The sequence below is a fragment of the Oncorhynchus keta genome, chromosome 22 (assembly GCF_023373465.1).
Source record: "Oncorhynchus keta strain PuntledgeMale-10-30-2019 chromosome 22, Oket_V2, whole genome shotgun sequence".
NCBI lineage: Eukaryota > Metazoa > Chordata > Actinopteri > Salmoniformes > Salmonidae > Oncorhynchus > Oncorhynchus keta.
In genome coordinates this window covers 39,179,962-39,203,187 of record NC_068442.1, presented here as the reverse complement: position 1 = coordinate 39,203,187, position 23,226 = coordinate 39,179,962, and the positions used below count along the sequence as shown (strand labels likewise).

At 43.4% G+C, this 23,226-nt stretch overlaps 1 protein-coding gene across 8 annotated transcripts in view; it reads left to right on the top strand.

Moving 5' to 3' along the window:
• Positions 1 to 23,226, top strand: part of LOC118401467 (cAMP-specific 3',5'-cyclic phosphodiesterase 4C-like) — a 124,306-nt gene that overhangs the window by 88,080 nt on the left and 13,000 nt on the right. For 6 of the 8 annotated variants that reach the window (XM_052475184.1, XM_035798991.2, XM_035798989.2 and 3 more), the window contains 9 exons: positions 7,510 to 7,701; positions 8,446 to 8,487; positions 9,092 to 9,128; positions 9,270 to 9,399; positions 9,994 to 10,106; positions 16,307 to 16,400; positions 20,021 to 20,196; positions 20,611 to 20,709; positions 20,910 to 21,074. In XM_052475184.1, coding sequence (XP_052331144.1) covers positions 7,529 to 7,701; positions 8,446 to 8,487; positions 9,092 to 9,128; positions 9,270 to 9,399; positions 9,994 to 10,106; positions 16,307 to 16,400; positions 20,021 to 20,196; positions 20,611 to 20,709; positions 20,910 to 21,074 — 1,029 coding nt within the window. In that variant the 5' untranslated portion in view covers positions 7,510 to 7,528. The remainder of the gene's footprint in view (positions 1 to 7,509; positions 7,702 to 8,445; positions 8,488 to 9,091; positions 9,129 to 9,269; positions 9,400 to 9,993; positions 10,107 to 16,306; positions 16,401 to 20,020; positions 20,197 to 20,610; positions 20,710 to 20,909; positions 21,075 to 23,226) is intronic. The other 2 variants (XM_035798992.2, XM_035798993.2) reach the window with 1 other exon arrangement.

The following is a 23,226-nucleotide window of genomic DNA, read 5'->3' as shown; positions in this document are numbered from 1 at the left end:
CTAATTTCTCCTGAGGTTGAAGGGACGCTGCTGCACCTTCTTCACCATGCTGTCTGTGTGACGGGACCATTTCAGGTTGTCATTGATGTGCACTCCGAGGAACTTCATGCTTTTAACCCTCCACTATGGTCCTGTCTGTGAGGGTGTGCTCTTACTGATGTCTCCTGTAGTCCACTATCAGCTCCTTCATTTTGTTGATGTTGAGAGAGATTATTTTCTTGGCCAGGGCTGTCACCTCCTCCTTGTAGGATGTCTCATCATTATTGGTCATCAGGCCTACCATTGTTGACTCGTCAGAAAACTTGATGATTAAGGGAGATATGTGTGGGGCCCATGTGTTGAGGATCAGCGAGGTCGAGGTGCTGTTCTTAACCTTCACCACTTGGGGTCGGCCCATCAGGAAGTGTAGGACCCAGTTGAACAGGGAGGGGTTCAAACCCAGGCCCCTGAGTTTAGGATGAGCTTGGAGTTGAAGGCTGAGCTGTAGTCAATGAACAGGATTCTTACATAGGCATTTCTCTTGTCTCGGTGGGATAGGGCAATGTGCAGTGCAATTGTGTCATCCGTGCATCTGTTGGGGCGGTATGCGAATTGTAGTGGGTGTAGGGTGTAGGGTAAGGTGGAGGTGACATGGTCCTTAACTAGCTTCTGCTGCGGGTGTCAGGTCAAGCACAATGGTGTGGGGGGTACAAAAATAACATCCCCCTTCCCAAACCAGGTGACCCCTTTCCAACCAATACAGTTTACGCATCACTAGGAACACACACACCAAAAAAGGTCCAATCCTCTGTTTTCCAACTTTCTCTGCTTCCAGGCCCCAGGGAACATTGCAGAGAAAACACACACACACACACACACACACACACACACACACACACACACACACACACACACACACACACACACACACACACACACACACACACACACACACACACACACACACACACACACACACACACACACACACTTTGATTGTCATAGGTCGGTGAGGCCCCTGGAGCTGGTTCTCACGCCATGCTGAAAAAAAACAGGAGGGGGAAGATATGACTTTTGACTCCAGGCGTTGTGTCATCCTTTGGAAGCCCACTCTGTTGGCAATAACATCTGTCTCTGGCACGGAAAAAAAGTAAAGGTCCCTTCAGATCTCTGGGGTTCCCATGAACACCGCAGCGCTACCCAGCTGGTGTCAATCGCAGGAGACAGGCCTCGCTCCGGACTGGGCAGGAAGGAAGGGGGTCAGCAAACCCACATTTTCAGTGGCTGAGATTGGATCCATACTGACTGACACGTTTCATCTAGTCATCTGCACATGGGTCCTGAACAATGTTCCTATCATTTTTTTGAAATTTCAGGTCTGGTGAGCTCAAATTTGAACATTGTGAAAATTCTGTGCAACTTCTGCCGTGCATTTTCTGTGAACACTGAGGATATACCCGCTTTAACTTATAGTTTTAACAGTGGCCAGGTAAGCTACTGTGGCTATCTGATCATAATGTAGGCCTACCAGTGGCCTACCATCAAAAACTATGAAGAAAATTAATCCCATAACATTGCAGCATGGAAATAGCTGTTCTGTCATTCAGCCTACATGGAAAAAAACATGCAGGGCTTGATATTATTACATATGCGCACAAGTCACTACATGTAGCTCTCACTTTGATCTCAAAGCAAGCGCATCTACTCACCACCACTCATGCTGTAAACATAGTCCAGTTCAAAGTGAATGGCACAGATCCATATGACAATGGTCTATTTGCATATAGGCCTACTGCAGCTCCAGTTGGTTATGACGCGTCAGTCTGTGTAGTCTGTGTAGAGCCTGAGAAATGTCCTCTGGTGTGATGAAACAAAAATAGAACCGTTTGGCCATAATGACCATCTTTATGTTTGGAGGAAAAAGGGGGAGGTTTGCAAGCCGAAGAACACTATCCCAACCGTGAAGCATGGGGGTGGCAGAATCATGTTGTGGGGGTGCTTTGCTGCAGGAGGGACTGGTGCACTTCCCAAAATAGATGGCATCATGAGGTTGGAAAATTATGTGGATATATTGAAGCAACATCTCAAGACGTCAGTCAGGAAGTTGAAGCTTGGTCTTCCGAATGGGTCCGAATGGGTCTTCCGAATGGTCGGGAACATAACACTGACTAGCACAGTAATCTGTTATTTCTGTCCCCAATAGATTGTGCTACCGGACACTCGGAAGCCCATTCCGTTTCCAGTAGAAGTAACTAACCATATGAATACCACTGATATGAACACTTGTCTACCCACTCAGTCTGATAAACCCAGGTATTTCCTGGTGTCATTTCTTGAGCTTAGCCCCTGTTTATTTTCAGCCTATTTTCTTGGAAAAATATGCAACTTTGTCCACCACACTGTATTGTTTATGGAAGTGGGAACGTTGTTGCGAGATTCCAGAGACGAGAAGCTGTCTGCAACTAGAAAGGAGTTTAGCCACAGTCCATTAGTACACTCTGACCTCGCCAAGCTTCAGGCTCTGGTAATTTACTCAAACATTAACATGTCATTTGAATGACGTGCGTTTCAGTTTTAACAGGTTACTTTTGTTTTGCTTGTGAGCTGTTTTCGGGGTTATTTCTGGGGGTTTTTTCAATGATGAATGAGAGGCATGTTTATCAGTTAAAAAAACAGTATTTCCCACAGACATACCCAGGTGATGAGACTGCAGTGGCATGACATTAGAGTAGTCTGGTTCCCCATACTGCATGTTGTGTCTGTGCAGTCCTTGACAGTACATCTTGTGGTCCTTCTGTAGCTCAGTTGGTAGAGCATGGCGCTTGTAACGCCAGGGTAGTGGGTTCGATTCCCGGGACCACCCATACGTAGAATGTATGCACACATGACTGTAAGTCGCTTTGGATAAAAGCGTCTGCTAAATGGCATATATTATTATTATTATTATTACATCTATAGGGCACCGTGAGTATTTTATCACAATTGAGCTTTTTAACTTTTTAATATTTTACTTTTATCGCCAAAAGAGTACAACTAAATGCTGTTTTATGTTGTCAAACAGAGCCTGCCATGCATGAATATTTACAGTATTAATGGTAAGAAACCATCTCGGCAGGGTGGTGGGGGGTTCTCTCTTCTCTCCATCTTGCGGTCTACTCATAGGCCAATGTAGCACATGGGGATTTGTGAAACACTCCTCAGCCTGAAGTGTGGCCAGATCCGCAGCTTAATGGCGCCGAATGGTAAGACTCTTCAGTAGGGCGGTCACATGTCCAAGCAAGGCCGAGGTCCTGGGTTCGAGCCTCGGTGTGAGCTGAATCAGGAGGAAGTGGCACTTGCTAAGCAAGCAGCGTGATGTCCTTTGCACCGGCAGCACCTACTTATTTACTGGATAGAGCTATTTATAGCTGCTGACTCCATTGTCCTCGTGATCGATGCCATCCCACCATCAGAGCCGGCCCAAATCGTTCAGTGGGGACGCATCATCGAAAATGATGGAAGGCGTGAGAATAAGGGAGGTAGGGGAGGTGGGGTCATAAGGGAGGGAGGAGAGGTGGGGTCATAAGGGAGGGAGGTGAGGCAGTAAGGAGAGGTGGAACAATAAGGGATGAGGGGAGGAGAAGTGGGGTAATAAGGCAAGCCCTGACACTGACACTTTATACGGCTGCCCCTCCCCCTGGAGCTTTCCCCACCAATCAGGTGGAGCTCGTTAAAGCGCTGCATTGAGCCTTCCAAATGCAAACCTATCTTTCTATCTCTCAGGGTCGTTCCACCAATTCGGTGTCTTGTGAGATATGTAACTTCGTCCCCCAAAATGTTTTGATTTCAACATTCTATCATAAAGAGCACATGTTCAACTTCATAAAAACATATTCTCCCATCTCAAGAGGTTGAATAAAAAAATTACTATGCTAAGTGCCAAATAAAGTTGACCGTGACAGAGTTGAGGATTTCATCTTAAATCAGCCATAGATCCCCTTGTGACAGGGGGAATGAAAGCTTGTTGTGTGCAACAGGGAGGGGAAATTGAATGCAGGCTTCACAAAATAAATAAAATTGTTAAAACATTTCTAGCCTGTCTATCTATTGTTAACAGGGTTGACGTTGTGGTGGCAGAATTTGGGGTGAGCTGTTGTGATTTCTCAAGGAATATGTTCTGTGTTGGACTGTGATGTTATGCCTTTCATAGACTCCTGGTATGTCTGCACTCTAATACAAGGCCATTGTGTTCCGGAACTGTTGCTTGTATAAAATATCTGTTGTGTAACAGTATGATTGTATTATCAGCTCCCACTATATAAGGGACATGGAACCATTTACTCTTGGAGTTGTTCCCTGTGAAATCAGAGGCAGCTGCTTAATTAACAATATTTCTATTATACAATTAAATAGTCTATGCCTTAATCTTTGGATCGAATTTTCCACAACAGCGTGTTCTGCTCGACCCGCTCAGTTTTCCCAACAAAACACCAGAAAATGCCCAAACAGAGTAGAACCAGCTCACCTGCTTTTACACTATGATTTGAATATTAAATGTTCAATATTTATTTAAAAATATGTATTTTAAAAGGAATAGTTTCACCGTATTAAAACAGGAGTTCACATAACAGGGTTGAGCTTGAAATGAATCATTAATCACATTAAATAAATCATCTTCAGAAATTACTTTTTGAAAGCATCAAAATAGCAAGGGCTTTACAATGATGGTAAAAACCTGGAGTCATTTAGGTGTTAAGCGAGTTAAAATCTTCCTAGAAGTCCCAGAGGGTGCACAGAGGGACATGTCAAAATGCACAATTCTGGCACTTTAGCAAGTCTTTATTCACATTAACAAAATCTTATTTGTAGAATTCTCCATATTAAATGGCACATAATTAAAACATAATTCAAATTTCTACTTACAATATCAAAGGGACACGAAAGGCACTCATTTTGTGGAACAACCCACCTTTCTTTCTCTCCCTTTTCGGTCCTCACATGAATCAGGGGGCTTCATTGAGAATTGATTACTTAACATTCATTTATCAGTTACTGCTATTGCTGGACTGCCAAATCCAAATAAAAATACACACTGCACAGCTAATTCCAGTACAGTAGGCTATGCAGGAGTAACAAGCCAAAATGGAGAAAAAAATAATCAAACATTGGTTAAATAATTAATTCTGTCATTGCTTCTGATCACTGATGTCAATCACTTCCCTAGTATGATGCAGGCTGGTTTTTAAATGTTAATTTACGCAAAATACTGAGCATCATTGTCCTGTATTTAGTACAAAGAATGCATACAACACCCCATACACACAGTCCCATATCTGACTGCTTTTATGAGAGGAGTCTGTGAGTGAAATGCACATCCAGAGATGCTTGTTGCAGGTGCCCTGGAGACATGCAATAATAGTTCAACTGAAAGTAACTCTGACAAACGACACAGTGCTTTGCAAAGAATCATGTGTTGGTCAATAGCATGAGCATTTGTGCAATTTTTTAATATTTATTTTCTTACATTTTAATTGTTTGACAGTTTATTGCTATTAACATTTTGCCGCATCCGCTATATCAAATCAAATCAAATCAAAGTTGATTTGCCACGTTCGCCAAATACAGCAGTGAAATGCAGATAGCCCAGTTAGCCAATGTGCGGGAGCACTGGTTGGTCGGGCCAATTTAGGTAGTATGCACATAAATGTATGGTTAAAGTGACTATGCATATAAGATAAACAGATGCACAATGCAAATTGCAAACCTTTTGAGGATCTCAGGACCCATGCCAAATCTTTTTAGTTTCCTGAGGGGGAATAGGCTTTGTCGTGCCCTCTTCATGACTGTCTTGGTGTGTTTGGACTATTCTAGTTTGAACAGCTGCTAAACGGTGGACACCACCAATAAACATTGATTTGAGTTGAACTTGAAGTAAAGTGAAAGGGTATGTACCGTATGGGGTGAGGGCCTCAGCCTAATGTAATTATATGAGACTCCAGCCAGGGGGCATGCAGTATATTTTGGGCTATGTATAGCCCTCTCACATGTCCCCCATCAATGATAGAGGGATATTCTTAGAACCACTCTCTCCAACTCCACCTCAGCCCGACCTTGCAGCTGTTGCTCATTTACTGTGGCATCGCCCTGGAACAACTCTCTTCTGGAGTTGATCAGACATACATACAGTCACATTACTAGTAAGCCTAAAGGAGGAGGGTAATAAGTCCGATACGTAAAATGTATGCATAGATGACTATAAGTCGCTTTGGATAAAATCGTCTGCTAAATGGTATTTATTATTATTAACACTCCCTGTTCTTGACACATACTGTTGTGTATCCGACTTCCCACCAGAGACTGGGGTTCTATTCCCACGTCCAGCTTTCCCGTTGTTTCTCGCACTTGCCTTTCTCCACCTCTGATCTCCTAACTTAGTCTTAATACATTCTTAAAATATGAAAAGGAAAGTGGAATTCCACTCATCCATCAAACAGACCTCAATGTATTTTCTAGCTGTTCACATTCTGCGTTTTCTGTGTTAAGCAAAGAAACTACACATCACACCAAGACACTCACGGGAATCCTTGCAGCGTTCTTGGCAGCCTCCTGGGCCTGACGTGCCTCTGGAAACAGGTTCCCCAAGTCAGCATTATTATGAGATTGGATGGCTATGGATTGATCACCCTGATATTTTTAGGTCAGGGTCTGGCTGCAGGGGTGGATAGGTGCCATAAGCATGCCTGAAAGGGAGAGGAAGAACGCACTGATGACGTACAGTACCTGTCAAAAGTTTGGACACACCTACTCATTCAAGGGTTTTTATTTATTTTTACGGTTTTCTACATTGTAGAATAATAGTGAAGACATCAAAACTATGAAATAACATATATGGAATCATGCAGTAACAAAAAAAGTGTTTTTGTGCAAAGCCGTCATCTAGGCAAAGGGTGGCTACTTTGAAAAATCTCAAATATAAAATATTTTTGATTTGTGTAACACTTTTTTGGTTACTACATGATGTGTTATTTTATAGTTGTAATGTATTCACTATTATTCTCCAATATAGAAAATGGTAAAAATAAAGAAAAACCCTTGAATGAGTAGGTGTGTCCAAACATTTGACTGGTACTGTATGTTGTGAAGTCAGTGCTGACGCTAGTGTGATTTGAGTAATGGGTGTTGGGGGTGGCTGATCACTAAGTCAGCTCATTTTTTATACTCAATATACTGTGTATTAGCAATGATGCTGGCAGTGATTGGTCAATGTTTTTTTAATGATTTCTGATTCACAAATCTTGTCAGACTTCCATGACTCTGACATCATACTGTACACAATAAATGAATGACAATGTCGTCCTGTCTTCCTGCTCCGCTGCTCCAGACACCTATTAACATGAATCTTGCGTTCTCTCTACCTTCTCTTCCCTTGATGTTGATGGCTCTTGTCATTATTTTCTGTGATGACAATGCCAGTATGTCACTGCTGAACAAACTGAAAGACACTCATAACATGAATCCAACCCTTCTGCCTCTCCCTTCTCTCCCCCTTAGCTTTGATGTAGAGAATGGGATGTCGGTGGGGCGCAGTCCCCTGGACCCCCAGGTCAGCCCCATCTCTGGCCTGGTCCTACAGGCCAACTACCCCCACAGCCAGCGCCGTGAGTCCTTCCTCTATCGCTCCGACTCAGATTTCGACCTCTCGCCCAAAGCCATGTCCCGCAACTCCTCCACGGCCAGTGAGCTGTAAGTAGCATTGGACCAATGTGATGTGTGATCCTCCTCCTCACAGCTTCTCCAGGTCATTTTCTTCTTCCCCTCTCTCTTTTTCCCCATATCTCTCTCTCTCTCTCTCTCTCTCTCTCTCTCTCTTCTCTCTCTCTTTCTCTTTCTCTTTCTCTTCTCTTCTCTCTCTTCTCTTCTCTTCTCTCTCTCTCTCTCTTCTCTTCTCTTCTCTCTCTCTCTCTTCTCTCTCTCTCTTCTCTTCTCTTCTCTTCTCTTCTCTTCTCTTCTCTCTCTTCTCTCTCTTCTCTTCTCTTCTCTTCTCTTCTCTTCTCTCTCTTCTCTTCTCTTCTCTTCTCTTCTCTTCTCTTCTCTTCTCTTCTCTTCTCTTCTCTTCTCTTCTCTTCTCTTCTCTTCTCTTTCTCTTTCTCTTTCTCTTTCTCTTTCTCTTTCTCTTTCTCTTTCTCTTTCTCTTTCTCTCTCTCTCTCTTTCTCACTCACTATGTTGCTGTTTCTGTCCTGTCTCTCTCTTTGCCTCTTTGTTGCTCTCCCCCACCCTTGATATTTCACTTACCAATACTTCACTTACTCTCTCCATATTTATAATGACATAGCTAACCCTTCAACTATGATTCCACAGATTTCCCTAAAGACTCAACCTTAAAGTCAATTGAATTAAGTCTAACAGTCTTGATTTGTTGATGTTTGTTTCTGGAGGTTATTTTACCCATGTTTAGTTTAGTCACTGGACTCTCTATGTCTTTAAAGGGAAGAGGGCTTGAAGCACTGGGAAGTTGGTTGGCTGCCGCGGTGAGAGACGCGCGTGACCAATGTTTTCTTTTTTACTTCCCCTTTAAGGACTGTTCCACTTCGCTTGCAGGTTTCAGACACTTCCTCCACTCACCAACCCCTTAACCCCCCCACACCCTCCTGCTGAACACCACCCCACCCATACATACACACCCCTCAGCCCCTTTCCTCCCAAACTATCACAAAAAGAAAAGCCCCACAGTCCTTGCATCTGAGTTGAGCCTGCTACTGTATGTGTGCTGCATGAATAGCCTGAGGCCTATTATCTTAACCACAGAAAGGCTTGACCCCAAGACAACACATTATGTGCATGATGATTCCCCCACAACACAGTTCCAAAGTGTAATGTCTGTTTTCCCAGGGTTCTCCCACAGTCAGTTGTGTGCATGTGACTTGTTTTCTCTCTGTGTCCAATGTGTTAACTGATGCAGGACATGAGGGTGTTCAGGTTGCAGTTAAGATGCCCATTGAGTACCATAGAGCCCCATTATATGTATTTTATATTAATATTAACCTTTTAAGATGCTGATATTCTGTTCTTCACCTGTTGGTTGAAGGTTTCGTATCTAACCAAGTGTTGTTGTTTTTTATTCTGTCATTTCAGTCATGGAGAAGACATGATTGTGACACCATTTGCACAGGTTAGTGCTATGTTCATGCTTTTTCTCTCTCTCTCTCGTGTGTGTGTGTGTGTGTTGGTATGAATTCCTGATGTTGAGCGTTGGAAATCAATTTGAAGGTCATAATGCAACATAACACTACCCTCCAACCTTTCTCTTTAGGTGCTTGCCAGTCTCCGAACAGTCAGAAGCAATTTTGCCTACATAACTCATCTGCAAGATCGGCCCAACAGGCGGCCATCAGGCAGCAACCCTCCCTCCATAACTACCCACACCAAGTCAAGCATAACAGGTCAATATTATACTCATCTGATCTTACCTCTTACATGACTTCACAACAAGAATTTTCCTGCTTCACCCTGTAAAAATAACAAGTTCTCGAACTGAAAATACAGACCTACATAAGATTTGTTTGATGCTACTGCCACAATTTCTGTTATTGTAATCTGTCAGCTTTACATTGATAAGGGCAGTGCAGTGAGAATGTGAAGAGGACAACGAAAAGGCATACATTCAACACAATGAGTTTTATGGTCTCTGGTTTGAAATGGAACCAATCTTGATTTAAAAACAGAGCTGACATTAGACGTTAGTGACTCGAAGTGAAAGACCTCACACAGACTTCTGTCCAGTGATTTTGGGGCGGCAGGTAGCCTAGTGGTGAGAGCGTTGGACTTGTAACCGAAAGGTTGCAAGATCGAATCCCCGAGCTGACAAGGTAAATTCTGTCGCTGGTTGGATGGTCTCTGATGGGCTTTTACTTGAAGAAAATAAAAAACCGCGCTCACTGAAATTCTTTAAGTTTTAATGTATTTTTTTAGCAGCAGAGATCAGAACAAACGCTCTCTCAGGGTTTTAACAGTAGTCTGACCTTTGACCCCCTCAGACGAGCCCTACCAGAAGCTGGCCATGGAGACGCTGGAGGAGCTGGACTGGTGTCTGGACCAGCTGGAGACCCTGCAGACCTGTCACTCAGTCAGTGAGATGGCTTCCAACAAGGTGAGCTGCGTTGCATTTGACCTGAGCCTCATCTACTGTAAAAACCTGGGAATGATTGCTTGAAGAATAGCAAAGATATAGGTCTGGTTAATGAAAAATCTAATCTCCATCTATAGTGCATTCAGAAAATAACTTTTTCCACATTTTGTTACGTTACATCCTTTTTCAAAAAATGTATTAAATATAAATGACAAAGCGAAAAAAAAAATGTAGACATTTTTGCACAGTTTTATAAAAAAAATGATTTTATGTAGATTTGCACAAGTTTTTTACATTATGAGACTCAAAATTGAGCAAAGGTGCATCCTGTTTCCATTGATCATCCTTGATGTTTCTTCAATAGATTGGATTTGGAAAGGCACACACCTGTCTATGTCAGGTCCCACAGTTGACAGTGCATGTCAGAGCAAAAACCAAGCCGTGAGGTCGAAGGAATTGTCCGTAGAGCGCCGAGACAGGATTGTGTCTAGGCACAGATCTGGGGAAGGGTACCAAAACTGTTTTGCAGCATTGAAGGTTCCCAAGAACACAGTGGCCTCCATCATTCTTAAATTGAATAATGCTGGTGGCAGCATCATGCTATGGGGAGGTGTTTCAGAGGTAGGGACTGGGAGACTAGTCATGATCGAGGGAAAGAGTCAGTGTGCAGGGGCACGTCACAATGCTGTAGAACACCTCGCCTGTAGCATTAGTTCTGTGGCACTCACAGACAATATCTGTGCATAGATAATAACAGAGTAGCAGCAGTTTAAAATAGTCATTTGATGTAGCCATTTGATTAGATGTTCAGGAGTCTTATGGCTTGGGGGTAGAAGCTGTTTAGAAGCCTCTTGGACCTAGACTTGGCGCTCTGATACCGCTTGCCGTGCGGTTGCAGAGGGAACAGAATATGATTAGGGTGGCTGGAGTCTTTGATAATTTTTAGGGCCTTCCTCTGACACCGCCTGGTATAGAGGTCCTGGATGGCAGGAAACTTGGACCCAGTGATGTACTGGGCCGTACGCACTAACCTAGTGCCTTGCGGTCAGAGGCCGAGCAGTGGTGCAACCCATCACAATGCTCTCAATGGTGCAGCTGTAGAACCTTTTGAGGATCTGAGGACCCATGCCAAATCTTTTCAGTCTCCTGAGGGGGAATAGGTTTTGTTTTGCCCTCTTCACGACTATCTTGGACAATGTTAGTTTGTTGGTGATGTGGACACCAAGGAACTTGAAGCTCTCAACCTGCTCCACTACAGCCCGGTCGATGAGAATGGGGGCGTGATTGGTCCTCCTTTTCCTGTAGTCCACAATCAATCTACAAGACAACGACCCTAAGCACACTGCCAAAACAACGCAGGAGTGGCTTTAGGACAAGTCTCTCTCTCTCTCTCTCTCACTCACTCACTCACTCACTCACTCACTCACTCACTCACTCACTCACTCACTCACTCACTCACTCACACACTCACACTCACACTCACACTCACACTCACACTCACGTTGAGAGTGTGAGGATGGAGCAGCAGTCAGCCATGTGCTCTGGTGCCCTGCACCTAGCTGTACTGTCTCTGTCCCCTTAACCTCCACTGCCCGTCCCACTTACTAAGCTCAGAGTTACTAGGAAACTAGGAAACACTGTCAACCTCTTTTTCGTATCATCTGAGATCCCCAAAGATTGGAAATCTGCCGCGGTCATCCCCCTCTTCAAAGGTGGACACACTCTAGACCCTAACTGTTACAGACCTATATCTATCCTACCCCGCCTTTCTAAGGTCTTCAAAAGCCAAGCTAACAAACAGATCACCGACCATTTTGAATCCCACCGTACCTTCTCAGCTATGTAATCTGGTTTCCGAGCTGGTCATGGGTGCACCTCGGCCACGCTCAAGGTCCTAAACGATATCATAACCACCATTGATAAAAGACAATACTGTGCAGCCGTCTTCATCGACCTGGCTAAGACTTTCGACTCTGTCAATCACCACATTCTCATCAGCAGACTCAACAGCCTTGGTTTCTCAAATGTCTGCCTCGCCTGGTTCACCAACTACTTCTCAGACAGAGTTCAGTGTGTCAAATTGGAGGGCCTGTTGTCCGGACCTCTGGCAGTTTCTATGGGAGTGCCACAGGGTTCAATTCTTGGGCCGACTCTTTTCTCTGTATACATCAATGATGTCGCTCTTGCTGCTGGTGATTCTCTGATCCACCTCTACACAGACAAATCCATTCTTTATACTTCTGGCCCTTCTTTGGACACTGTGTTAACTAACCTCCAGACGAGCTTCAATGCCATAAAACTCTCCTTCCGTGGCCTCCAACTGTTCTTAAATACAAGTCAAACTAAATGCATGCTCTTCAACAGATCGCTGCACGCCGTGCAGCATCACTACTCTGGACGGTTCTCGCTTAGAATATGTGGACATTTACAAATACCTATGTGTCTGGTTAGACTGTAAACTCTCCTTCCAGACTCACATTAAGCATTTCCAATCCAAAATTAAATCTAGAATCAACTTCCTATTTTGCAACAAAGCATCCTTTGCTCATGCTGCCAAACATACCCTCGTATAACTGACTATCCTACCGATCCTTGACTTTGCGATGTCATTTACAAAATAGCCTCCAACACTCTACTCAGCAAATTGGATGTAGTCTATCACAGTGCCGTCCGTTTTGTCACCAAAGCCCCATACACTACCCACCACTGCGACCTGTAGGCTCTCGTTGGCAGGCCCTTGCTTCATATTCGTTGCTAAACCTACAGGTCATCTAGAAGTCTTTGCTAGGTAAAGCCCCGCCTTATCTCAGCTCACTGGTCACCATAGCAGCACCCACCCATAGCATGCGCTCCAGCAGGTATATTTCACTAGTCACCCCCAAAGCCTATTCCTCGTTTGGCCGCCATTCCTTCCAATTCTCTGCTGCCAATGACTGGAACAAAATGCAAATATCACTGAAGCTGGAGACTCCTAACTTTAAGCACCAGCTGTTAGAGCAGCTCACAGATCATTGTACCTGTACATAGCCCATCTGTAAATAGCCCATCCAACTACCTCATCCCCATATTGTTATTCATAATGTCTTTGCTCCTTTTCACCTCAGTATCTCTACTTACACATTCATCTTCTGCACATCTATCACTCTAGTGTTTAATTGTTAAATTGTAAGTACTTCGCCACTACAGCCTATGTATTGTATTTACCTCCCTAATCTTACCTAATTTGCACACCCTGTATATAGATTTTTTCCTATTGTGTTATTGACTGTACGTTTGTTTATTCCATGTGTAACTCTGTGTTGTTTGTGTCGCACTGCTTTGTTTATCTTGGCCAGGTCGCAGTTGTAAATGAGAACTTGTTCTAAACTGGCCTACCTGGTAAATAAAGGTGAAATAACTCAAAAATAGACCTGTACAATCTGCTACTGGATTTTATTCAACAAAGTTGGTTTCTGCTGGTCACTCGTCTTTGTTTTTTACATTCAACATGTGTCCACTGAAATGCCCTACGTCACTTTGCTTTCTATGTTTTGGACATTCATACCGTTGAGTGCACGGGAACGTGTGTGTCAGGATGTCCTTTTCTGTTATCTCAGTGCAAACTTCTCAGTGCAAACTTCTGGATGACAAGAAGTGTGCTTTGGTGTACTGTAGGACACAGTATGTATTTGGATGTCAGTGATTTTGCATATTATGTCAGTGAGATTTGATAAAACTGCATATTATTCAGTCTACACATGCCTGTGTGTGTACACACATGCCTGTTCCATTGGGTGTATGTGTGTGAGTGTGATTACAAATCTCTGAGTACTCTACCTGTTCCTTCCTGTATGTCTGTGTGTGTACATGATATGTCTCCTTTAAGAGTGTATACTGTAGTTTGTCCCCTACCCACGTGTCTGATTACATAGCCTCTGCCGAGTCCCCATCAACATGGGGCGGCAGCGTAGCCTAGTGGTTAGAGCGTTGGACTAGTAACCGGAAGGTTGCGAGTTCAAAACCCCCGAGCTGACAAGGTACAAATCTGTCGTTCTGCCCCTGAACAGGCAGTTAACCCACTGTTCCCAGGCCGTCATTGAAAATAAGAATATGTTCTTAACTGACTTGCCTGGTTAAATAAAGGTTAAAAAAAAACAAAAAAAAAACAGGGGAAATGGAAAGAGCCTGGGACTCGACTTCTGCTTTTGGGTGTCAACAAGGCGATGCTCCATCTTAACTCCTCCTCCACATATACTGGATTGGTTGAACAGTGCAGAAGAGAACCCTACAGCTTTTTTTTTTATCTGGTCAAGACCAGTATGGAAGGGATTTAGTTTCAGGCGATTCTTTTAGGCCTGCTATGTTCAGTTAGTGAATACATAACGGTTCGAGCCCAGCTGAAAACACTGTTCCTGTTCTTGTGTCCTCCAGTGTGATGCACTGAATAGACTAGGGTATGAGGTTGTGTCATGAAAGAAGTGAATGATTATTTTGTTTTAAATACATATTTTTGGATTCATTTTCTGGTCTTATTGATATAATTGACTACTGTTACTCTATTGATATCCCATGTTAGACTTGACTTTTTCTATAACCTGACATGTTATTCAGTATGAGGGGGATCAAGGAAATCACTACTGTCATATTATTTACTTGTTAGTTACTCCTGACACTTGAGTGTGGTGTGAAAAATCACACCAAACAGAATTCAAAAATCTAGTTTATTGCCATTTTGAACTCTCATTTGGTTTTGTTAATTTCAAATTTTCCACATATTATGATAGGAACTTTACTGCTGGTACACTTTTTCTACTGAAGTACAGTTGAAGTCGGAAGTTTACAGACACTTAGGTTGGAGTCATTAAAACTCATTTTTCAACCACTCCACAAATTTCTTGTTAATAAACTATAGTTTTGGCAAGTCGGTTAAGACATCTACTTTGTGCATGACGCAAGTAATTTTTCCAACAATTGTTTAAAGACAGATTATTTCATTTATAATTCACTGTATCACAAATCCAGTGGGTCAGAAGTTTACATACACTTAAGTTGACTGGGCCTTTAAACAACTTGGAAAATTCTAGAAAATTATGTCATGGCTTTAGAAGATTCTGATAGGGCAATTGACATCATTTGAGTCAATTTGAGGTGTACCTGTGGATGTATTTCAAGGCCTACCTTGAAACGTTCATCTGTACAAACAATAGTACGCAAGTACAAACACCATGGGACCACGCAGCCGTCATACCACTCAGGAAGGAGACGTGTTCTGTCTCCTAGAGATGAATGTACTTTGGTGCGAAAAGTGCAAATCAATCCCATAACAACAACAAAGGACATTGTGAAGATGCAAAACACAAAAGATCGTACTTTTTGGAGAAATGTCCTCTGGTCTGATGAAACAAAAATAGAACTGTTTGGACATAATGACCATCGTTATGTTTGGAGGAATAAGGGGGAGGCTTGCAAACCGAAGAACACCATCCCAACCGTGAAGCACGGGGGTGGCAGCATCATGTTGTGGGGGTGCTTTGCTGCAGGAGGGACTGGTGCACTTCACAAAATAGATGGCATCATGAGGATGGAAAATTACATGGAAGCAACACCTCAAGACATCAGTCAGGAAGTTAAAGCTTGGTCGCAAATGGGTCTTCCAAATGGACAATGACCCCAAGCATACTTCCAAAGTTGTGGCAAAATGGCTTAAGGACAACAAAGTCAAGGTATCGGAGTCGCCATCACAAATCCCTGACCTCAATCCTATAGAACATTTCTTGGCAGAACTGAAAAAGTTTGTGCGAGCAAGGAGGCCTACCAACCTGACTAAGTTACACCACAAAATTCACCCAACTTATTTGTGGGACGCTTGTGGAAGGCAACCTGAAATGTTTGACCCAAGTTAAACAATTTAAAGGCAATGTTACCAAATACGAATTGAGTGTATGTAAACTTCTGACCCACTGGGAATGTGATGAAATAAATAAAAGCTGAAATAAATCATTCTCTGCTATTATTATGACATTTCACATTCTTAAAATGAAGTGGTGATTCTACCTGACCTAAGACAGAGAATATTTACTAGGATTAAATGTCAGGAATTGTGAAAAACTGAGTTAAAGGGTATTTGGCTCAGGTATATGTAAACCATCGACTTCAACTGTATGTTCTACTTTCCCCACTGTATTTCCATGTATGAACTTGTGTCACTGATGCTTGTCGTTGTGTCTGATCTTGTTTCCCAGTTCAAAAGGATGTTGAACAGAGAGCTCACCCAGTTGTCAGAAACCAGCCGGTCAGGAAACCAAGTCTCAGAGTTTATCGCCAACACTTTCTTAGGTGAGTGACAACAGCACTCTAAGTATGGTTCCTGAACTGGCATTGCAATGGCTAGGCAAGGTATTCATTTAGACCCTACTATCAAATAAGAATTGATGTAAAGCATTCATCCTGCTCAAAAGTTGGTACATAAATACAATATTTATTCGCTTTATAGGGCATTATACAGCTCTACAAATGTAGTCATAGATGTTTATGAGCAGTGCCTATGTTTTGTATTATTATGCATAGCTCATAAGGCATTATACATGTGCTTATAATGCATTATGAATTTAAATATACTTACAAAATTACTACAGCATGTTTTGTATGTAATTAGTTGGAGTAGTGAACAGGCCAACATACATACTACATGACATCATGTAGTATGTGGTTGCAAAACTTGGCATTTGTCATGCATGTCTGCTGGCCTATTAGCCAGCATGTTAGAGGAAAGAGAATGGCTTCCAAAGGAAGCAGGCGGCAAGGCAATCCTGGACATGTTGTCTGGCGTTGCCATGGAGACGGTAATATTATTAGACTGCCTTTTGCGTCAATACCTCAATACCACTGATATTGTGGCGGAATGGAGCTTCACCAAAATGCTTGAGAGAAAATGGAGCCTGAAAATAAATGTCCATTTGACATGATTTGGTTTGTTTTGACGTTGGCTGGAATCAGAAAGGAGAACTATGGCTTTGGGTGAAAGGAAAAGGAAATATTGAGAGATTGGTGAGACCGCTTCACTTGATGTGGTGTGGTGGCAGATTGTGTGTCCTCGTAATGATATTTGCATGCTTCGGATCTGGGATTATGATCTGTCTTCTCATATTTGCCACTGTCTGACTACCAGGAGTCATTATTGGTTGAGAGATGACACTTGCTGGAGAGTTATCAGTTGAAGCAGTATTCCTAGTACTAGTTTAATTGATTTCTCACTTGATTTGTGGTGGAAATATCTTAGATTAGCTATAGGTCGTAAAATAAACAATCAACTGTTAATTTTCTTTAGTTTTCAGTGTCTAGCATGTAAATCTTGTTGCAGCTAAGCGACTACACAACATAACAATACATGAATTGCTCTATAACGGTGACAAACGGTGCCCATAAACTGTTAGGGCCTACATAAAGATGTCCCAACAGCAGAGCTTTCTTTTCAGCACCATGGAGTGAATCCTTACCACCGTTAAACCTGCGTTGTCTGGCAGCAAAACAGTTAATTCAGCCTCATTTACTGCCTTTTTAAAAAACATAGCTGATATGGCTGACTTGCCTAAACAAATGTGGTTTCTACTGACAATTGAGATGTGGTCCTTCTGTGGCTCAGTTGGTAGAGCATGGCGCTTGTAACGCCAGGGTAGTGGGTTCGATTCCCGGGACCACCCATACGTAGAATGTATGCACACATGACTGTAAGTCGCTTTGGATAAAAGCGTCAGCTAAATGGCATATATTATTATTATTATTATTATTACAAACTACGGCCTAAGGGAACGATGAGTGGATAAGAGGCCATCTGTAATTTTGATTAAGACATTAATGAGCGAGCAAAGACGGTGTAACGGCGTTCGTTTGTCGAAAGAGAGTCGGACCAAAATGCAGCGTGGTGATTACTCATGTTCTTGAATGAAAAAACAACGATACATGAAATAACTAAATATATACAAAAACAACAAACGGAACGTGAAAACCTAATTACAGCCTATCTGGTGAACACTACACAGAGACAGGAACAATCACCCACGAAATACACAGTGAAACACCGGCTACCTAAATATGGTTCCCAATCAGAGACAACGAGAATCACCTGACTCTGATTGAGAACCGCCTCAGGCAGCCAAACCTATGCTACACCCCTACTCAGCCGCAATCCCAATGCCTACAAAACCCCAATACGAAATACAACAAAATAACCTCATGTCACACCCTGGCCTGACCAAATATATAACGAAAACACAAAAATACTATGACCAAGGCGTGACAGACGGACGTGGTCAATATAACTATTTGTTCAGCACTTTCAGAACATGGGTCGTTCTTACAGTATTCTCCCTGTACACCAAGTCAGAACTGTAGGATAAATTAAGGGGGAATATAAGCAGACAAGGAAAGCTCTTACAAATATTTGATGATTACATTTCTCAAAAAACGGTTATAGGCTATATGTGCACCACACCAAGTCAGAACAGTAGGCTACGTTATGAGGGTAAAAGGAACAAATTATTAGGGTGAAGCACATGGGCTACTAACAGCCTACTACACAACAAACACTTATGTATACAGCAGCTAAGAAAGTAATACTATCTCCCTGGCATATAACATCATTTATGCAGCAGCATACAATACATTTTTGGACTTACCTTGTTGAGCTGTGCTCACTTGAACGGGATGGTGGCCCGGCGGTCCTTCTTGTGGGCAAATTTTGTCAGTAAAGTCTGGTATTCTCTGGGTTTATGGTGCTTTCAAGATAACTGGGAGCTCGGAAAAGAACAAGGCGTCAGTTATCTTCAGGTCGGAGCTCTAGAAAAAGGCCAGGGTTCCCGACTTGGATGATCCTTCAAAACGTATTTTCTCAGTCAGAGCTAATTCTTTTCCTGAGTTCCCAGTTATTTTAAACTCACTGAAGTCTGAGGTTTCCCAGTTCAGAGTTTCCAGTTGTTTTGAACACGACAGAAGTCATGCTGGATTGACAGCATGGCCAGTGTATTCAACATTTTCTGGCCCATGGTGTTGCATGTTTATTATTTTAATCTTGAAAAAGAGACCCTTAAACCAAACCTTAGACCACACACCCTCTCCACTGAATAGCAGGCTAGTGATTGCTTTGCAATGCTTGCAGTTAGCCACTGATTCCTTCCAAACCACTCATTGTTGAATTAGCGATTTCCAAATTGTTGTGTAATGTTGATGGCTGATGAGCACCGATACGTTTTATTTATAATTTCTCTTCATATGACAAGGATTGAAAGGGATTTTCCAGTAGATTGTCAATTTGATTCATGATGATGACTGCTTGTCTAGCTTGCTAGCTAAGATTTTGAAAGTATGATATTGACATGATCAGTCTAATCAAAGCTACGGTAGATATAATGTGATTTGACTTTTTTTCTGTGGCCAATTACCTTGAGGCTTCTTGGATGGGCATGTCTAATGTAAATCTATGGCAGTATCCAAGGGGCTTGAATTGTTGAGCTCCACTCATAGATTTTGCGGTGAAGTAGTGTCCCCATGAGTGACAGAAAACTGAACCAATTACGGCGCAACTAGAGAACATTACCAAACCCTACGTTCTGTATATTCTGCTGGCTTGCACCACCACCACAGAAAGCACTGAGCTAGGCTGAAGCAAAAAAGGACCATGTTTGTATGCAGCTTTATTAACAAAATGATTATATTTTTTACATTGTTTGCAAACTGACATGTGACACATTTTATTATTTTTTGCTAAATAGGTGGGGCTCATAACATGAATGACAGGTTGCTACTCCTCCTATATATTAGTTGAAATAAAATAAATAATCTACCTGCCTTACCAGCTGGCAAATAGTCAGGGGTCCCCTCCTAACACCAACACAGCCACAGTCCAATGGGCATATATTTTTTTCTGTCTCTCTCTCTTCTGTCTCTCGCTCTCTCTGTAGAAAAGCAGCATGATGTGGAGATTATGTCTGGGCCTCCTAAGGAGAAAGACAAGAAGAAGAAGAGGCCCATGTCCCAGATCGTTGCAGTGAAGAAGCCTGCCCTCAGCCCCAACCTCACCCCCACCCAGATCCCCCGTTTCGGGGTCACCACCCTCCAGGAGGGCTTATTGGCCACGGTGGGCAGCACACACACACACACACACACACACACACACACACACACACACACACACACACACACACACACACACACACACACACACACACACACACACAGACACACAGACACACACACAGACACACATACTTACACAGACAGGTGCACATTGTCACACTGAAGAATGGCTAAGTTACTTTAATGCTTATTGCTTGGCCTTTAATGTTGTAATATAATGTCAGTGAAGTATTATTGCCAAACTTGTCACGTCATCTGGAGGACTCCGCAATGGGAAAAGTATTATACTTTTTGTGCCATTCTCATATCTTTTGTTATGCATGTTAAAAAAGTTGAATATTTCTTATTTATTAAATACAATTCTGCTTAATTGCCATATCAGACATTTTCTCACTTTATTGTGTTGTGGTTCTAGGAATTTGAGGAGATCAACAGATGGGGTCTAGATATTTTCAAGATCGCTGAATACTCGGGGAATCGGCCTTTGACAGTGGTCATGTACTCCATTTTCCAGGTATGAGTCTCCAATTCCAAATGCATCTCTTCTGTTTGTACATTACAGCAGCCAAATGTAGCATTCTTTAGAATTCCTTCCAAGACATTTGAATCTTGGTGTAATGGCCAAGGGTTTGAGTCCCGGTCAGGGCTACTCCAAATAGACTTCAATACTTTACCAAAAGGTTGTTACTGGTTTCTGTTGCTGCCCTACCTCAGGAGCGAGAGCTGCTGAAAAACTTTAAGATCCCAGCCGACACCTTCATCACCTTCATGATGACCCTGGAGGACCACTACCATGCCGACGTGGCCTACCACAACAACATCCACGCTGCCGACGTGGTACAGTCCACCCACGTTCTCCTCTCCACCCCTGCCCTGGAGGTATGGAAAACTCCATTATGAGGAAGATTAAAGGATGATGTCCGGCCATATTCTATATTATAATCTAGTTGGTAGACGTGCCCTGTGCATATCTTTGGATTTGATCAAGTTTATCAGTGCATATTGAGGTTGAAGGGGTTTGTTCATGGTATAGAAAGAAAATATGAGGTGAATAGAATGTCCCCATGCTACGTGTTAATACTTAGTAATACTTCAAATCAAATTGTATTCGTCACATGCACCGAATACAACATGTGTAAACCTTACAGTGAAATGCGTACTTACAAACCCTTAATCAACAATGCAGTTTTAAGAAAATACAAAGAAAAGTAAGAGACAAGAATAACAAATGATTAAAGAGCAGCAGTAAATTACAATAGTCGGGCTTTATACAGGGGGTACCGGTACAGAGTCAATGTGCGGGGGCACCGGTGTCTTGGTAATTGAGGTAATATGTACATGTAGGTAGAGTTATTAAAGTGACTATACATAGATAATAACAGAGTAGCAGGAGCGTGGGGGGGGCAATGCAAATAGTCTGGGTAGCCATTTGATTAGCTCCTCGGGAGTCTTATGGCTTGGGGGTAGAAGCTGTTTAGAAGCCTCTTGGACCTAGACTTGGCGCTCTGATACCGCTTGCCGTGCGGTTGCAGAGAGAACAGTGCATGACTAGGGTGGCTGGAGTCTTTGACAAATTTTTAGGGCCTTCCTCTGACACCGCCTGGTATAGAGGTCCTGGATGGCAGGAAGCTTGGCCCCAGTGATGTACATTTACATTTAAGTAATTTAGCAGACGCTCTTATCCAGAGCGACTTACAAATTGGTGCATTCACCTTATGACATCCAGTGGAACAGCCACTTTACAATAGTGCATCTAAATCTTTTAGGGGGGTGAGAAGGATTACTTATCCTATCCTAGGTATTCCTTAAAGAGGTGGGGTTTCAGGTGTCTCCGGAAGGTGGTGATTGACTCCGCTGTCCTGGCGTCGTGAGGGAGTTTGTTCCACCATTGGGGGGCCAGAGCAGCGAACAGTTTTGACTGGGCTGAGCGGGAACTGTACTTCCTCAGTGGTAGGGAGGCGAGCAGGCCAGAGGTGGATGAACGCAGTGCTCTTGTTTGGGTGTAGGGCCTGATCAGAGCCTGGAGGTACTGAGGTGCCATTCCCCTCACAGCTCCGTAGGCAAGCACCATGGTCTTGTAGCGGATGCGAGCTTCAACTGGAAGCCAGTGGAGAGAGCGGAGGAGCGGGGTGACGTGAGAGAACTTGGGAAGGTTGAACACCAGACGGGCTGCGGCGTTCTGGATGAGTTGTAGGGGTTTAATGGCACAGGCAGGGAGCCCAGCCAACAGCGAGTTGCAGTAATCCAGACGGGAGATGACAAGTGCCTGGATTAGGACCTGCGCCGCTTCCTGTGTGAGGCAGGGTCGTACTCTGCGGATGTTGTAGAGCATGAACCTACAGGAACGGGCCACCGCCTTGATGTTAGTTGAGAACGACAGGGTGTTGTCCAGGATCACGCCAAGGTTCTTAGCGCTCTGGGAGGAGGACACAATGGAGTTGTCAACCGTGATGGCGAGATCATGGAACGGGCAGTCCTTCCCCGGGAGGAAGAGCAGCTCCGTCTTGCCGAGGTTCAGCTTGAGGTGGTGATCCGTCATCCACACTGATATGTCTGCCAGACATGCAGAGATGCGATTCGCCACCTGGTCATCAGAAGGGGGAAAGGAGAAGATTAATTGTGTGTCGTCTGCATAGCAATGATAGGAGAGACCATGTGAGGTTATGACAGAGCCAAGTGACTTGGTGTATAGCGAGAATAGGAGAGGGCCTAGAACAGAGCCCTGGGGGACACCAGTGGTGAGAGCGCGTGGTGAGGAGACAGATTCTCGCCACGCCACCTGGTAGGAGCGACCTGTCAGGTAGGACGCAATCCAAGCGTGGGCCGCGCCGGAGATGCCCAACTCGGAGAGGGTGGAGAGGAGGATCTGATGGTTCACAGTATCGAAGGCAGCCGATAGGTCTAGAAGGATGAGAGCAGAGGAGAGAGAGTTAGCTTTAGCAGTGCGGAGCGCCTCCGTGATACAGAGAAGAGCAGTCTCAGTTGAATGACTAGTCTTGAAACCTGACTGATTTGGATCAATAAGGTCATT